The 13502-nt window shown below is 40.0% G+C and overlaps 1 protein-coding gene across 1 annotated transcript in view; it reads right to left on the bottom strand.

Moving 5' to 3' along the window:
* The window catches only part of LOC136867166 (secretin receptor), a 246156-nt gene that overhangs the window by 77546 nt on the left and 155108 nt on the right, over positions 1-13502 (bottom strand). Inside the window, exon 4 of the mRNA XM_067144283.2 lies at positions 5113-5265. Within this exon, the coding sequence (XP_067000384.2) occupies positions 5113-5265 (153 nt within the window). The remainder of the gene's footprint in view (positions 1-5112; positions 5266-13502) is intronic.

Below are 13502 nucleotides of genomic sequence, written 5' to 3'. Positions count from 1 at the left end.
TAATAATAATAATAATAATAATAATAATAATAAACCTTAATCATTGAAATGAAATGGCGTATGGCTTTTAGTGACGGGAGATCGCAGGACGGGTTCGGCTCACCAGGTACAGGTCTCTTGATTTGACGCCCGTAGATGACCTGCGCGTCGTGATGAGGATGAAATGATATTGAATACAACACATACACCCAGCCCCCGTGCCAGGGAAATTAACCAATGATGGTTAAAATTCCCGGCCCTGCCGGGAATAGAACCGGGGACCCCTGTGACCAAAGGCCAGTACGCTAAACTTTTAGCCATGGAACCAGACACCTTAATAATTGGTGGTGGGTGTCTAAACAAAGACATAGAGAAATAGGAAAAGAAGATTTTAAGAATTTTGGGCCCAGTCTGTATAGAGGAAATATGGAGGAAAAATAATCCCAGGAAATATATTGTCATTCTCAAAATTATTTCACATTTTTCGGAAAAGACGCTTGAAATTTTGTGGACACATTATCAGAATGATCAGTAACGGACTAACTAAAAGAATTCTTCAGCCTCGCCCTTTCATCTAAAACCAAGAAAAGCTGGCTTCGTGAAACTGAAACAGATATACAGGAAATCAACATCTCGGAAGACATTGCACAGGACATATATAGATTCGGAATCAAAACTGACAATCACCAGTTTGAAAAAAAAAAAATACCAACACTAGAGCCATTATAACTTGGACAGAAGAACGAAGGAAGAAGCTCAGTGAGAGGATGAAGAGATTTTGGGAGGAGAAGAAGGCGAAGACATCAGCTAAGCTGGTTCAAACGAGCTCCTATGTGGGGCATAACGATGTAAAATAATAATACACTGGTGTAAATATATATCCACACATCATAGATAAAGAAATGTAGAATATGGATTTTTTGTCAATATATTTGTCGAGGTGACATATTTCAATGATTAAAGGTAGAAGAGAAAAGCCATCGCAAATATTACATGCTGGTCCATTTGTAACCGGTGTAATCGCTTGACTGTCGAATGCAAGCATGCAAACGTGCATGCATTGTGTCGTACAGGTGCCGGATGTCAGCTTGTGGAAAGGAGTTCCATGCCTGTTGCACTTGGTCGGTTAATACAGGGACGGTAAATGCCGGTTGTGGATGACGCTGGTGTTGTCGTCCAATGAAATGAAATGGCGCATGGCTTTTACTGCCGGGAGTGTCCAAGGACAAGTTCGGCTCGCCAGATACAGGTCTTTTGATCTGACACCCGTAGGCAACCCGCGCGTCATGATGAGGATGAAACGACAAATACACCCAGCCCCCGTGCCAGAGAAGTTAACCAATTATTGTTAAAATTCCCGACCTTGCCTGGAATCAAACCCGGGACCTCTGAGACCAAAGGCCAGCACGCTAACCATTCAGCCAAGGAGCCGGACGTCGTCGAATGATATTCCATACATGCTCGATTGGGGACAGATCAGAGATCAAGCAGCCAAGGCAACATGTCGACTAGAGCAGGTTGAGTTATAACAGTGGCATGGGGGCGTACATTATACTGTTGGCAAACACCTCCAGGAATGCTGTTCATAAATTGCAGCACGAAAGGTCGAATATCCAGACGGACCTATATATATGCAGTCAGGGGATTGAGATAACCACGGGAGTGCTCATGATGTCATAGAAAATTGCTCCCGAGACCAAAAGTCCCGGTATAGCTATATTGTGTGGACCCCGCAGATAGGTGGAATGCAGACGCTCACCTGGCCTCCTACTAGCCAACACACGGCCATCACTGGCACCAAGGCAGAACCGGCTTTGATAGGAAAACACAACGGACCTCCACTACATCCTCCAACGAGCTCTCGCTTGATACCACAGAAGTCGCAGACGGCGATGGTTCAGGGTAAGTGGAATGCACGCCGCAGGGTATCTGGCTCGGAGCTGTCCTTCAAGCAACCCATTACAGACAGTTCGTTGCGTCACTATGGTGCCAACTGCCACTGGAATTGCTACTGCGGACGCAGTCCGCTGCACCACAACCATACGCCGAATGCGGCGGGTTTCCCTCTCGGTGGTGCCATGGTGACGTCCGTAGCCCGGTCTCCTTGCGAGCGTACCTTCCCGTCGTGACCACTGCTACCAGCACGCATGCACAGTGGAGACATTCCTGCCAAATCGTCCTGCAATAGCGCGAAAGGAAAATCCACCTGCACGTAGCTCTATTATACGGCTTCGTTGATACTGCCCTCGTCGTCGTAAAGGCATTCTTGATCCACTCACAGTAACTCCATCCAGTCTCACAGGTAACTAAGGCTTTCGGACAGTACAGTCCGTATTTAAAGCAAACCTGATGTGCAAAATCATGGAGCCGCTACTAGCACCACGAAAATGCGATTTGCGGGAAATTTGAATCAACGTAATTTTTCATATGTATAAAATCGGCTACCAATTTCGTTAAGCTAGCACAACCACTTCTTGGTGTTTGGTTAATTCTTCCACCAGTGAATTATAATAATACCATGTTATATTAAACAGGTGTTGAGCTAACCACTCTACCCCATCAAGTGCCGAGGTTAAAGATAGTGGAAGCCTTTACTTTCCACCCCTCCGATGGCCTTCACGGCCTGTGCGGAGATGACTTTATTTTGCTTTGCTTTGGATGTTGTATTAAAGAAATTGTGTTTATAGTGTCTAATAAAATCAGACTTAAAATTTTTGAGTTTATTTTGTCTCCTTCCCTCGCTTAAGTAATATGGGTTGCCCTCCAGCTAGTTCATATTCTGGGCACCGTTGATCTTGAATGGAGTTTCTAAAATGAGGACATTTGATACTAAGTAAATAATTTAGGAAATAAATAGGACAAATTTGGAAAAAAATTATTCATTTGTGGGGAGAGGAATTAGAGATTAGAATAATTTTCGAAGAGCGAAAAAAAATGAATCACCCTCGTGCGCACGCACAGATGGATCGTTAAGCCTGTACAGATGGCGGAGTGGACGAGTCCCGTACTCAACCTCACGCGCACTGCCTCTGCGCAAGCATTAGGCAATAGTGATCAGTGAGACATTGATGTTTGAACTGGACAGTGCTCGTCAACATGGGTAGATGTAGGGATGTGACAGAGTGGCAGAAAGGGGCAATCGGGTTCGGCCATGCTCACATTTTTACGGTACGTGAAGTTGCTGTATTTGTTGGTGTTCTGCAGTGGACTGTTCAACATGTCTACAAGCAATGGTGTACTACATGTGGCCACGAAATAGGACGTCAGAATTTTGGTCGGAAAAACATCAAGTCTGACAGGGACCAGAGAGGCGTTTCACGGCTTGTAAATCAAGATCCCTTCAAAAATCCGACAGAAATTGCTGCAGTCGGTGAATGGAGGTCAATCCCAACATGTTATAGAGATAGCATATCGACGCGAACTGCAGGCAATGAACATTTGGTGTCGGTCACCTCGCAAGAGACCAGTGCTCACACAAGCACCTTAAGCTGCGCGTCTTCAATGGGCTAGAAACCATTGAACGTGGACAGTAGCTGACTGGCGGAAAGTAACGTGGTCTGATGAATCACTTTTTTGCCTGCCCAATGACGCACGTAGTCGAATGTGCAGAAGGCCACAGAAATCATTTCAACCTGGATATGTGCAAGACCACTTTCAAGTCGGAGGTGGGTCTGTGATGTTTTGGGGGTGTTTTACGGATTGGGCCGGCTCACTGAGCTGACCACTATCATGAACCAGCGTGCTTTTTTAAACATTCTGGATGATCAGGTGTTGCATTTCAGTCAATATTTGCATGATGAGTATGCTATTGATACACAGCAAAGTTCATCGGGCTGGACATATATGTGACTGGTTTTTCGAACACTGCCATCTCCTCCCGCAACCTATTACATCTCGATTTGTCTGCCAAATAACCATACTTGAACCCCACTGAACATCTGCGGGACATATCGGAACAGCAAGGAAAACACCGACATCAGAATCCCCGCAATTTGATGAAATTGAGTGATCAAATCCTCAGGGAGTGGCTGGATGCGATTTACCTACACAACCTTATGGACTCACTTCCTAAAGGAATCAAGATAGTTATCAAGTCCAGAGGTGGAGTTACACAGTGTTAAATAATGACTGTAATGATTTCTCCAAGCGCGACAAATTTTTTGTCCGGTGAGCTTATATTTCTGCATGGAAATCATTTAAGAAAGGATTAGATAAAACTTGTATAGGGAATCAACCATCTGGATGACGGCACCTAAATGCAGAGCAGTTGCGATTGATTGATTGATTGATTGATTGATTGATTGATTGATTGATTGATTGATTGATTGATTGATTGATTGATTGATTGATTGATTGATTGATTGATTCATTCATTCATTCATTCATTCATTCATTCATTGATTCATTGATTTGCTTGTAAACCCACGATATTAATTTTTTAGATACAGTTATAATAATATTAAGAGAAAAGTTTGATTTTTCCTATTTAACCCTCTTAATATTGCTACGTCCCCGTGTATTATTCAAATACCGGTAATATAATAATTTCGTGTGGCTATTTCTAGCCGAGTGCAGCCCTTGTGAGGCAGGCCCTCCGATGAGGGTGGGCGGCATTTGCCATCTGTAGGTAACTGCGTGTTGTTGTGGTGGAGGATAGTGTTATGTGTAGTGTGTGAGTTGCAGGCATGTTGTGGACAGCACAAACACCCATCCCTCGGGTCATTGGAATTAACCAATGAAGGTTAAAATACCCGACCCGGCCGGGAATCGAACCCGGGCCCCTCTGAACCGAAGGCCAGTGCGCTGACCATTCAGCCAACGAGTCGGACACCGGTAATATATATCCTAGTGCATAGTGCACCATCAGATTATCACACAATATAAGTACAGAGTTTCGGAAAATTCTATTCAGCTGTTTTACAATGATGTCGTGACAAACAAACAGACGGACAAAGACTGAACTCAACCTACTTCTGACTTTTGTATAGCTAATACCAGTTAAATACGAGGTATGAGGCTGAAATATAAAGCGTACAGACATACTTATATCCTTTTTTTCTAGAGATTTCAGTTGAAACACGCTGAGCTTCAATTCTATACGATCAGGCATGCAGTTGAATGCAATAAACTTACCCCAAAAACTGTAACGTTGCCGTTGCCTGCGAAGTGTATGAGTACTGTAGCATCTGGACCATTGGTACACTGACTGTAGTTTGTCCATTCCCGCATGATTTGGTCGTGGACAAACCAAGTACCGTTCGGGAGACATTGCCGAGTAGCATTTGCCTGGAATATAGAAACACAGAGACGTATGTAAGTCATCTGGAATCGAGTCTATAATAGAGTAATTAATAATTTAGGAGTGGAATCCCAGAAAATCTTCATCTTGTACTCATAAATGGCGTTGAATTGTTACCTGAAAAAACATGTCCAACAAGGATTCCAAAATAGATTCTCCAAATCTCCTACAAGCATTATATTCTAATTATTTTCATTACTGCACTGAAATGTCTCCTTCCCTTTTGAAAGCATGGAAACATTACAAATATCTGTATACAATTTTGATAACACTGTATTTATAAATTTAATTTCACTACAAAATATCTATAAATAATGTATATCTTCAGTTGAATTGGGATGAATTTAGCCTTAGCCTGTATAGTCAACAACAACATTTCGAATCCTAAAATCTTAAAAACGGCTTCTCACTTTAACTAAGATTGAACACTTGCATAATGTCGTCCTGCGTTTAACTGCATATATTGCTCCCGCATGCATAATTAAATTAAATAATTGCATGTATTTTGCATGTTGTATTCTGAGTGTCTTTTTTGACATCAGAGTTGACAAGACATACAGCAATGACAAAGCGTGTTTTCCGCGGCGTTTGTTTGCTGTTCTTGGAGATAAAAGGCCGCATGTGTGAAGCCCGATTATGAAATTGCCAGCAAATGGATACATAGAAAAAGTTTAATACGCAATTGTTAATTTGAAAAAAGATAGATTCCTCCCCTTTAGAGAAGATATGGACTGGCCCATAATTCAAATATCCATTTAAAAAAAATGTTGTCACTTGTCTCGCGTATAGCCAAGAGCTTCTTCCTTCTTATTTCAAGCTACAGGCCAAAGTTAAGAGTGAACTCCAGTCCTCAAGAAGTGTATTAAATTATGTAAATGTTTAAGCCACATAAGAATTGTAATTATAATATGGTTTGTCTGTAATTAATAATGCGGCATAACGTCTGTGGGGTTGGTAGCGACCGCGTTACGAGTGATGACAGCTGTCACGGTGTATCTCCACAGAAGAACGCAGAAGTAGTGACGTTTCTTAATTATCAAACATTTGCTAGGAGCGGAATTGAAGAATTGTACTTTAAAATGACTGTGTGGAGAGATATAATTTTTACTACACCTGAATGCAGACCCTGAACCAACATTCTATCGGTGAAGATGTCGTAGAATAATATGATAACAAGACGAATGGACGGGTACCAAAAGGACCGCCTACGATGTGAACTTATTACTTAAATACAGTGAGAACGTCAGTTTCAGTGTGATCTTTCCGAGATTTTCATAGGTGAGGGTTGTGTCATATCGCGGTAGAAACTGTCACAGAGGAGACTAACAAAGTACGTCTCAGTTTTATAACCGACATGTTGTTGCTTGCGCAGGAAGGTATCACCTGACTATTCTAGAGCCTGCCGTGTGGAATAGAAAAACACCGCTTTTATGCATTTTGCCAGACAGTTAATAGTAGGTTACATGCCGGAGAATTTTATAGATGGTACTAGGAAATCCAGTACTACTGGAATGGAAACTTTAGTTAGTGAGTTCGAATATCGAAAACGGTGGTCGATGACAAATTAACATTTTATTTCGATTGAACAGTAGGCCTATAATAACAATACTAATGTTATTTGCTTTACGTCCCACTAACTACTTTTACGGTTTTTGGAGACGCCGAGGTGCCGGAATTTAGTCCTGTAGGAATTCTTTTACGTGTCAGTAAATCTACCGAAACGGGGCTGACGTATTTGAGCACCTTCAAATACCACCGGACTGAGCCAGGATCGAACCTGCAATTTGGGGTCAGAAAGTCAGCGCCTCAACCGTCTAAAGACAAGTAAAGACAATTAAGTAATTTAATAGGTATATATTTACCAGATATTGTAATAGGAGTTGAATCATGGCTGAGAAATGATATAATGGATGCAGAAATTTTCTCACCGCACTGGAGTGTGTATCGTAGAGATAGGATAGGAATGGTGGGAGGGGGAGTGTTCATTCTGGTGAAAGAAGAATTTGTAAGCTACGAAAAAGTTAAAGGTGAGACACATGAAATTCTAGGTGTAAGGCTCATTTCCAAAGATAATAGGCAACTTGATATATTTGGAGTGTACAGATCGGGAAAGGGTAGCAGTGACGCGGATTCGGAATTAATTGATAGGAAACGACATGGAAAGAAATGTGATTGTAGCGGGAGATCTGAATTTGCCAGATGTAAATTGGGAAAGAAATGCGAACGACAGGAAGCATGACCAAAGAAATGGCAAATAAGTTAATATGGGAAGGACAGCTGATTCAGAAAGTGATGGAACCAACCAGAGGGAAAAATATCCTGGATGTGTTGCTGATAAAACCAGACGAGCTCTATAGAGAAACTGAAGTAATAGATGGTATTAGTGATCATGAACCTGTTTTTGTGGTAGTTAAAAATAAATGCGATAGAAAGGAAGGTCTTAAAAGTAGGACTCTTAGGCAGTACCATATGGCTGATAAAGCAGGCATGAGGCAGTTTCTAAAAAGTAACTATGATCGGTGGAAAACGGTAAATAAAAATGTAAACAGACTCTGGGATGGGTTTAAAGAGATTGTTGAGGAATGCGAAAGCAGGTTTGTACCTTTAAGGGTGGTAAGGGATGGTAAAGACCCACCTTATTATAATAGAGAAATAAAGAGACTAAGAAGGAGGTGCAGACTGGAAAGATATAGAGTTAGAAATGGCTGTGGAAGTAAGGAGAAATTGAAGGAATTTACTAGAAAATTGAATCTAGCAAAGAAGGCAGCTAAGGATAACATGATGGCAAGCATAATTGGCAGTCATACAAATTTTAGTGAAAAATGGAAGGGTATGTATAGGTATTTTAAGGCAGAAACAGGTTCCAAGAAGGACATTCCAGGAATAATTAATGAACAAGGGGAGTGTGTATGTGAGGATCTTCAAAAGGCAGAAGTATTCAGTCAGCAGTATGTAAAGATTGTTGGTTCCTCGAGATAGAGGAAGAGACTAAGGCCAAAGAAGTAATAAAATTTACATATGATAACAATGACATTTACAATAAGATACAAAAGTTGAAAACTAGAAAAGCGGCTGGAATTGATCACATTTCTGGGGATATACTGAAGACAATGGGTTGGGATATAGTACCATATCTGAAGTACTTATTTGATTATTGTTTGGTCGCAGGAGCTATACCAATGAATGGAGAGTTGCTATTTTAGCCCCTGTGTATAAAGGAAAGGGTGATAGACATAAAGCTGAAAATTACAGGCCAGTAAGTTTGACATGCATTGTATGTAAGCTTTGGGAAGGCATTCTTTCTGATTATATTAGACATGTTTGTGAAATTAATAACTGGTTCGAGAGAAGGCAATTCGGTTTTAGGAAGGGTTATTCCACTGAAGCTCAACGTGTAGGATTCCAGCAAGATATAGCAGATATCTTGGATTCTTTAGGTCAAATGGACTGTATCGCGATTGACCTGTCTAAAGCATTTGATAGGGTGGATCATGGGAGCCTACTGGCAAAAATGAGTTCAATTGGACTAGACAAAAGAGTGACCGAATGGGTTGCTATATTTCTAGAAAATAGATCTCAGAGAATTAGAGTAGGTGAAGCTTTATCTGACCCTGTAATAATTAAGAGGGGAATTCCTCAAGGCAGTATTATCGGACCTTTATGTTTTCTTATATATATAAATGATATATGTAAAGGAGTGGAATCGGAGGTAAGGCATTTTGCGGATGATGTTATTCTGTATAGAGTGATAAATAAGTTATAAGATTGTGAGCAACTGCAACGTGACCTCGAAAATGTTATGAGATGGACAGCAGGCAATAGTATGTTGATAAACGGGGTTAAAAGTCAGGTTGTGAGTTTCACAAATAGGAAAAGGCCTCTCAGTTTTAATTACTGCGTTGATGGGGTGAAAGTTCCTTTTGGGGATCATTGTAGGTATCTGGGTGTTAATATATGGAAAAATCTTCATTGGGGTAATCACATAAATGGGACTGTAAATAAAGGGTACAGATCTCTGAACATGGTTATGAGGATCTTTAGGGGTTGTAGTAAGGATGTAAAGGAGAGGGCATATAAGTCTCTGGTAAGACCCCAACTAGAGTATGGTTCCAGTGTATGGGACCCTCACCAGGATTACCTGATTCAAGAACTGGAAAAAATCCAAAGAAAATCTGCTCGATTTGTTCTGGGTGATTTCCGACAAAAGAGTAGCGTTACAAAAATGTTGCGAAGTTTGGGTTGGGAAGGATTGAGAGAAAGAAGAAGTGGTATGTTCCGAGCTGTCAGCGGAGAGATGGCGTGGAATGACATTAGTAGGCGAATAAGTTTGAGTGGCGTTTATAAAAATAGGAAAGATCACAATATGAAGATAAAGTTGGAATTCAAGAGGATAAACTGGGGCAAATATTCATTTATAGGAAGGGGAGTTAGGGACTGGAATAACTTACCAAGGGAGACGATCATTAAATTTCCAATTTCTTTGAAATCATTTAAGAAAAGGCTAGGAAAGCAACAGATAGGGAATCTGCCACCTGGGCGACTGCTCTAAATGCAGATCAGCATTCATTCATTCATTCATTCATTCATTCATTCATTCATTCATCCCGGTTTAACAGTATAAAGAATCCGTCGAATTTAGTAGCCGACGTGGATGTGTCGGCAAGCTAAATGCGTAAAAGAAATTCCATGCAGCTGGTAATAAATACCAATTTGGCCCAGTGACCAAAGGCCGCGAACAATAGAAGCAGGTAGAAGTACGGGGCAGGTCTTAGAATTAGGCGCTTTCATTTACAACGATCTGGAACAGATGCGGGCTAAGGCCAAATGTAATTAATTATGATTTGTAAAATAAGTAGTGTATAATAAATCTATAAGTGAATTAATCGTTGTAGTGTGATCTGTGTTACGTTATACTTGAAGAAAATGTGTTCAAGTGATATTTCCAGTGTGTACGGCAAGTACGGAAACAATGATTGTGGAGTAAATTTCCATGATATGTGTGCCTATGGCTTATTATAGGACATCTTTCTGATCGTAACAATGTAAGTCCTAGCATTTAGGATATCGCCTGCAAACTTTATTTTCTTTGTAAATAAATCATGTTCTTTTAATTCTTTTAATTAAATCTAGGGTAGTTGTCTGTGGCCTTATTATTATTATTATTATTATCATTATTATTATTATTATTATTATTATTATTATTATTATTATTATTATTATTATGTTTTTGTGTCATATCTTAACTAGGCTGTGTGAAAGTATGAATTTCCACGTTCATGTAATTTTCACTTTATTTATCCTAAGTCAATTAACGTGAAAACGAATTAATGATATTCAAATAATATTTTACTGTGTGGAATTTTTTCTGTTTAAATTCAGTTACTTTTCATTTTACTTTCATTTTATAAATTTCGTTTTAGTATACATCAGTCTGTTTATTTCATAGCTAGCTCGTAGTGTAGTAATTGTTTTGCAACCTGAAGACAACAAAATTGTGGACGTTCCGTGCCCCGGGAGAAGAGTAACATAAGTACTTAGAGCAGTGCCAAGGCAGAAGACAAATTTATACGAAGAATTCATGCTACAGAAGGAACAATAAAGGGTACAATGTTTAATTATTCGGAAATAAACAAAATAACTCTAATACGCTACAGATTATCGGACAGTTTTCATAAACAACATCGCTCAGGGAAGTGACGAGTGGACACAGGAGACAAAACATTTACACTCTAGCTTGATTTACATTCTGAAAAGAGAACAGAACTTCACTGTTATCTAATAACTTCAAGGCATGCTCTGAGAAAGTTAGTGCCGAAGAGCGTTGAAGTCAACTCGTGCCCTCGTCTCGAGGTGGTGCAGTTATTTTCAGGCACACCCCCAATGAAGGTGAGCCGCATGTACCTATTTAATCACATACCAGTCCTCGTGTCGTTCTTCAATTCTTGGCAATACCGGGAATTGAACACGGGCCTACGAGGACATCAGCTAATAGTGGAACACTGCAAAGACGGATTTAACATCACTATAACACAAAACACAGCTTCTTCCTGTTAACCCATTAGTTCCTTGTCCTCTGATCAGACAGAAATTCTGCATTCTAAGAATGGCCAGAAGTTCATAACTAATTGATTACGACAATTACGTATTTCATTTCAGTCAGCACTCCTCGATTTCCTGGTAAGTCACTTGTTCACTATTATTGGATGCGATAAGTTACCTATTAATACGATTGAAATGGTGTCACATTTCAGGTACCTAGGAAGATGCCAGAACCAAAATTGTTTTTTGAAATTAAAAATGACCATGACTTCCGATTCGAAACTAATTTGCGTATCAAGAAATGTTACGTGTTACTTGTGATGCTTTGCGGTGTTGAAGGATGTGCACTAAGGATTTAATTAATGAACAGACTCCAGGCCCTTCAAAACATGGTTGTATCGAAAAATATTCAAGTTACCACGTCCGTCTCTAACGATAAGGCACTTTGTCATGCCGGTTAAATCATGTGAAATCTTAACCGTCGCAAAAACGCAGAGAATATTCTCTTATGGGCACGACTTTTGAAACGACAAATTTAGCCTGATACAACTTACTACAAAAGACAATAGGGAAGGAATAAGTTTACGTCGGTGGAGAAGGTTATCCTCATCGCGGAACCTCCGTATGTGGTTCAACATTCACTGTACGATAACTCTGATACGTGAAATTCAAAACACAATAATATACTCCAGGATGGTCATGACATTTCTATGAAGTGAGAGCAGGAGAATAATAATAATAATAATACTAATAATAATAAACTGTAATCAGTTTTGAGAAAAGATGGACGTTGATCTGCGAGGTAGTTTTCATCTTGTACAGATGGTACTATAAAAGATTTAAGCATTATCTTAAATGACTCTCGAAGTTCAGAGTTGTGAATATGACTACTTCAGTCACGAGGTATTTATTCTACTTATCCTTTATGTTGGTGATGTTTGTTCCAGTCATTCTCGGCTTGCCAGAGTTATCCTAGTTTGTTTACAGGGAGATCCCTTGTTTAGTGTATTATTCCTTCATAGTTTTGCTGCAGACTTACTTCACTGTTCTTCCTTTTCATGTCTGCTTAAGTGTACTCGTTCCTGCGAAGAGCGAAAGGTGGCACCGTTCCGATTATACGTGTATGTGATGGGTTTGCTTGTTGTTTTGGTTGGGGACCTTTTATTTCCCTTATCATCGTATTTTTGGCTAGAGCTTATGTTCTGCATTGTGATTTAATTCTGATACTGTATGATTCATGTTCGCCTAGATGTATGATATGAATACGTGTTATGCGGCGTGTAAGATTTTTACGTTATGTGTTTAGACTGGGTGAGCCAGGCCTCTTTGCGGCGACCCAGGTTTCTGATCTGTGCTTTCAGGTCAAGTTCATGAACCGTTGACTGAATCATGCCATGTTTTACGATTCTTGTCGTAACGTGTATTACTAGTATACTTTTATACCCTCTGATTCATGAGTTTGGTCTCTGCGTGTGTATGAGCGTGAAGTGGTTATCGGACCTGTGTTACTTTTCAATATCTTGTTGATATTTGTCTTTGTCATTATTCTTATTTTATCTCGCCATTGTTTACGGCTTCCTTAGCCAATTAATATGTTTATTTCGGGATCTGTAACTATGGCAACCCCTTTCTTACCTCCTTGAATTCCCTATTTGTTTACATTTCTACCGGTCTTGGTTCACTGGCGTCTTTGATTTATGGGGATGTAGTCTCTTTGGGGATTGTCGGAAGCCATATTTTATGAAACTTAGACGTTATCTGGGGAGCTGTTATAGTTTATTTTGTGAACGCTGTTACTTTCACCTCAAGATAGTTAATGGTCCTTTTTGGGAAAGGAGTGCTTTGGATTACGTTTTAATTCTGTTGTTACTGTCTGGTAAAAGAATTGCATCGCAGAACACGATATCTCTGTTGTGACGGTGCAAGGTACAAAGAAAACACATTGATGAGTCAAATGATTTTTACTGTGGTTGATCCTTGCATGTTACGTATATGAATATTTGACTCCCTGTATTCCCATTAGTTTGTTTTTAATGCTAAACATCAGACCGTTTCCCTCTGATTTTATGTTAATAAACTTAATTCATTTAAATTGACCTCTGCTCTACGTTATTGTCTCTTTGCTTTGGGGATGTGCCTTTTACACTTTGTTCATTAGCCTGGACGGCCCGAAATCAGCTTCTGG

Source organism: Anabrus simplex, chromosome 3, assembly GCF_040414725.1.
Source record: "Anabrus simplex isolate iqAnaSimp1 chromosome 3, ASM4041472v1, whole genome shotgun sequence".
Taxonomy (NCBI): domain Eukaryota; kingdom Metazoa; phylum Arthropoda; class Insecta; order Orthoptera; family Tettigoniidae; genus Anabrus; species Anabrus simplex.
Note: the sequence above shows the minus strand (reverse complement) of the source record. Positions and strands in the feature narration are given on the sequence as shown.